The sequence below is a fragment of the Penaeus japonicus genome, unplaced genomic scaffold (genome assembly GCF_977035675.1).
Source record: "Penaeus japonicus unplaced genomic scaffold, GWHDUDI00000001_assembly GWHDUDI00000013, whole genome shotgun sequence".
In the NCBI taxonomy this organism is placed as follows: domain Eukaryota; kingdom Metazoa; phylum Arthropoda; class Malacostraca; order Decapoda; family Penaeidae; genus Penaeus; species Penaeus japonicus.
In genome coordinates this window covers 9820047-9822546 of record NW_028234415.1, presented here as the reverse complement: position 1 = coordinate 9822546, position 2500 = coordinate 9820047, and the positions used below count along the sequence as shown (strand labels likewise).

At 48.9% G+C, this 2500-nt stretch overlaps 1 protein-coding gene across 1 annotated transcript in view; it reads left to right on the top strand.

Moving 5' to 3' along the window:
* The first annotated feature begins 997 nt into the window (after positions 1–997).
* Positions 998–2500, top strand: part of LOC122244656 (uncharacterized) — a 7683-nt gene continuing 6180 nt past the window's right edge. Inside the window, exon 1 of the mRNA XM_043002617.2 lies at positions 998–1718. Within this exon, the coding sequence (XP_042858551.1) occupies positions 1646–1718 (73 nt within the window). The 5' untranslated portion in view covers positions 998–1645. The remainder of the gene's footprint in view (positions 1719–2500) is intronic.

Below are 2500 nucleotides of genomic sequence, written 5' to 3'. Positions count from 1 at the left end.
AGTCATGTAACTGGATGGTCTTTGGTTCTCGAAAAGGACGGAAGGGGAAAGGGCAGGCGATGGAAACGAGGTAATTTTATTTTTTATACATATATATATACGTTGCCGCATGAGCCATTTTAGTTATTTACCCCCACAGGAAGGACTAAAAAAAAAAAAGTTCAGGAAAAAGGGAAACGGTCGTTATCCGCCAAACTCAGCCTTATCTGTGTTGTTTAGTTATGATTATCTTCCGTTTTATATGAGATCTGGTTCATCTCTGAATCGGAATGGGAGAACTAAAGTTTAAAATTCAAACTCTGCGTATGGCCCGTGAACAGCACCGGAACCCTCGTGAGTAAAATGCCACTCAACAGAGAAAAAAAAGTCAGCGAACTTCACCTGACATTTCCATGGAACGAGTGCACATACGTGCGTGAGTATGTATGTGCGTGAGTGCGTCAGAGTCGGCTGTGTTAGTGACCGAGTGACTAGTCAGAGAGCCGGCTAGGGCGGGGGAGGGTAGGGGGAGGGGGGATGTGTGGTGGTGGGGTGGGGTGGGTGGGTGGGTGGGGTGGAACGCTCCACTACACACTCTCACTCTCATGCACAAGGCGCCGCTAGTTTTGAAACTGGGAAACAGAGACGGTGCCAAACCAATCCTATTTTTGTTTTGGTTTTTGGAATTTTGACAAAGAGGCTCTGGGAAAATGGTCCAAATCCGAAGCGAGGCTCGAGCACCTCTCTCCCGTGTAGCGACTGGATTTGGCACTTGGCCAGCACACGTGAAAGACCGCCAAGTCTTCGCCAGAAGAAAAAAAATCCGGCGATGTGGTTGCTGCAATAGAAGCCAACAGCCCCTTCGAAGTCAGTCTCACTCACGCCTTCTTTCTTCGCGAGCTCAACGATCTTCAGCGGAAATGCTGCGGACTTTTCGTTGAGGGTTGCACAAGCACAGGTGCTTCCTGTCTCGTTCGCAACACTCTCACTGGAGACGACGCCTCGCCCTCATCGGAGCGAGAGAAAACGGGGCGCGTGTCCGTCGCTCCGGCAGTCTGGCTTTGGCCGCAGAAGGTGACGGACGTGGAGGGTGCTCGCTCAGGTTACCTGGATGTCACTTGGGTAACGCGCTAAGAACCGATTCGTCTCGTTATTGAAGGCACATTAAAGGACATCCAGGCCGTTATCTCACAGGAAACGGGGAAAAGAAGATCCAGGAACATATTAAGGATACGGTTGGTTCTTCTCTCCTCTGGACTACGCTGAGCTTTTCCGCCTCCACCATGCAGAACCTAGACGCAACAGGCACCACGATAGTGATCACCATCCTCTTGGAGGGGACGTAACATCGCATCTTCTTCACTACCCTCTCAAGACGTTCCTCTCTCTCTCTCTCCCACCTCCCCACCTCGCCCCTCATCCCCCCCCGCCATCTCAGTCACGTTGACGTTGCATTTCATCATCGGCCGCCCTCGCACCAGCACCTCATCCATACAGAGAAGACAGGAACAGCAAGGAAGGAGAGATTATTCCCACCGAAGGCAGAGAGACTTCGGGAAGTGCATGACCTGCCGCTCACCCTCCGCTGCGTGCCGCCTCCTGTCGCCCCGTCGTTGTCGTCGTTGTTGTCGTTTCTGTTGAGGAGGACCTTGGGACGCCCTTGGAGATGTGTGGCGAAGTCGATGCGTGGAAAATCAAGACCGTCTTGGTTAGCATCCTCGTGGCCTCGGCTTGTGCAGGTAAAGTGGCTTCATCATCTTCGAAGTTTTGGTTGTTTATATATATATATATATATATATATATATATATATATATATATATATATATATATATATTATATATATATATATATATATATATATATATATATATATAGTGGGGAGGTGTGCAGAAACGCCGTAGCAATACATAGTTTCAAGGGATACATGTTTCCTCAGTGATGCCGGAAAACAACATTCAATAATCATATTAAAATCACACGAACAATACGGAAACTATTTTTTTATGATAATTTCTTGTAGCAGAAGTAAGTTAACACTCGAAAAAACAATCAACACTAACAAGTGCATTCCTCTATCTAGTTCCTACCCTCACGTACCCTGAGACAGGCTCTGCGCCTCTTACACAAAATAAACGTCTAGGACCGCTCCTCTCGCCGCCACAGGGCATATAGTGTCATTTTATACTGGTGTGGCACCCCAAGGTTACAGGCATCACGCTACACCTCCGACTGAGCGCTTCGGAGTTCCTGCATGCTTGCCAATCCTCTTCCCATTTCCTGCAACCTTCATCCGTCCTTGATTAGCGCCATCCTCGCTGCCATTGCGCTGGAAGACGGGAAGGGGGGGGGGGGCTTCCTCAATTTTGCGTCACTCGGAAGGTACACGCAAACTGTCCTTCTTCCACGCTGGCGTTCTCTCTGCCTAGGCTAGACTATGGTAGGCTTGGCTAGACTCGATTAGGATAGACATAGGAACTAGGGAACATAGGTATACACCCGCGCCTAAATTCTTCTTCAACG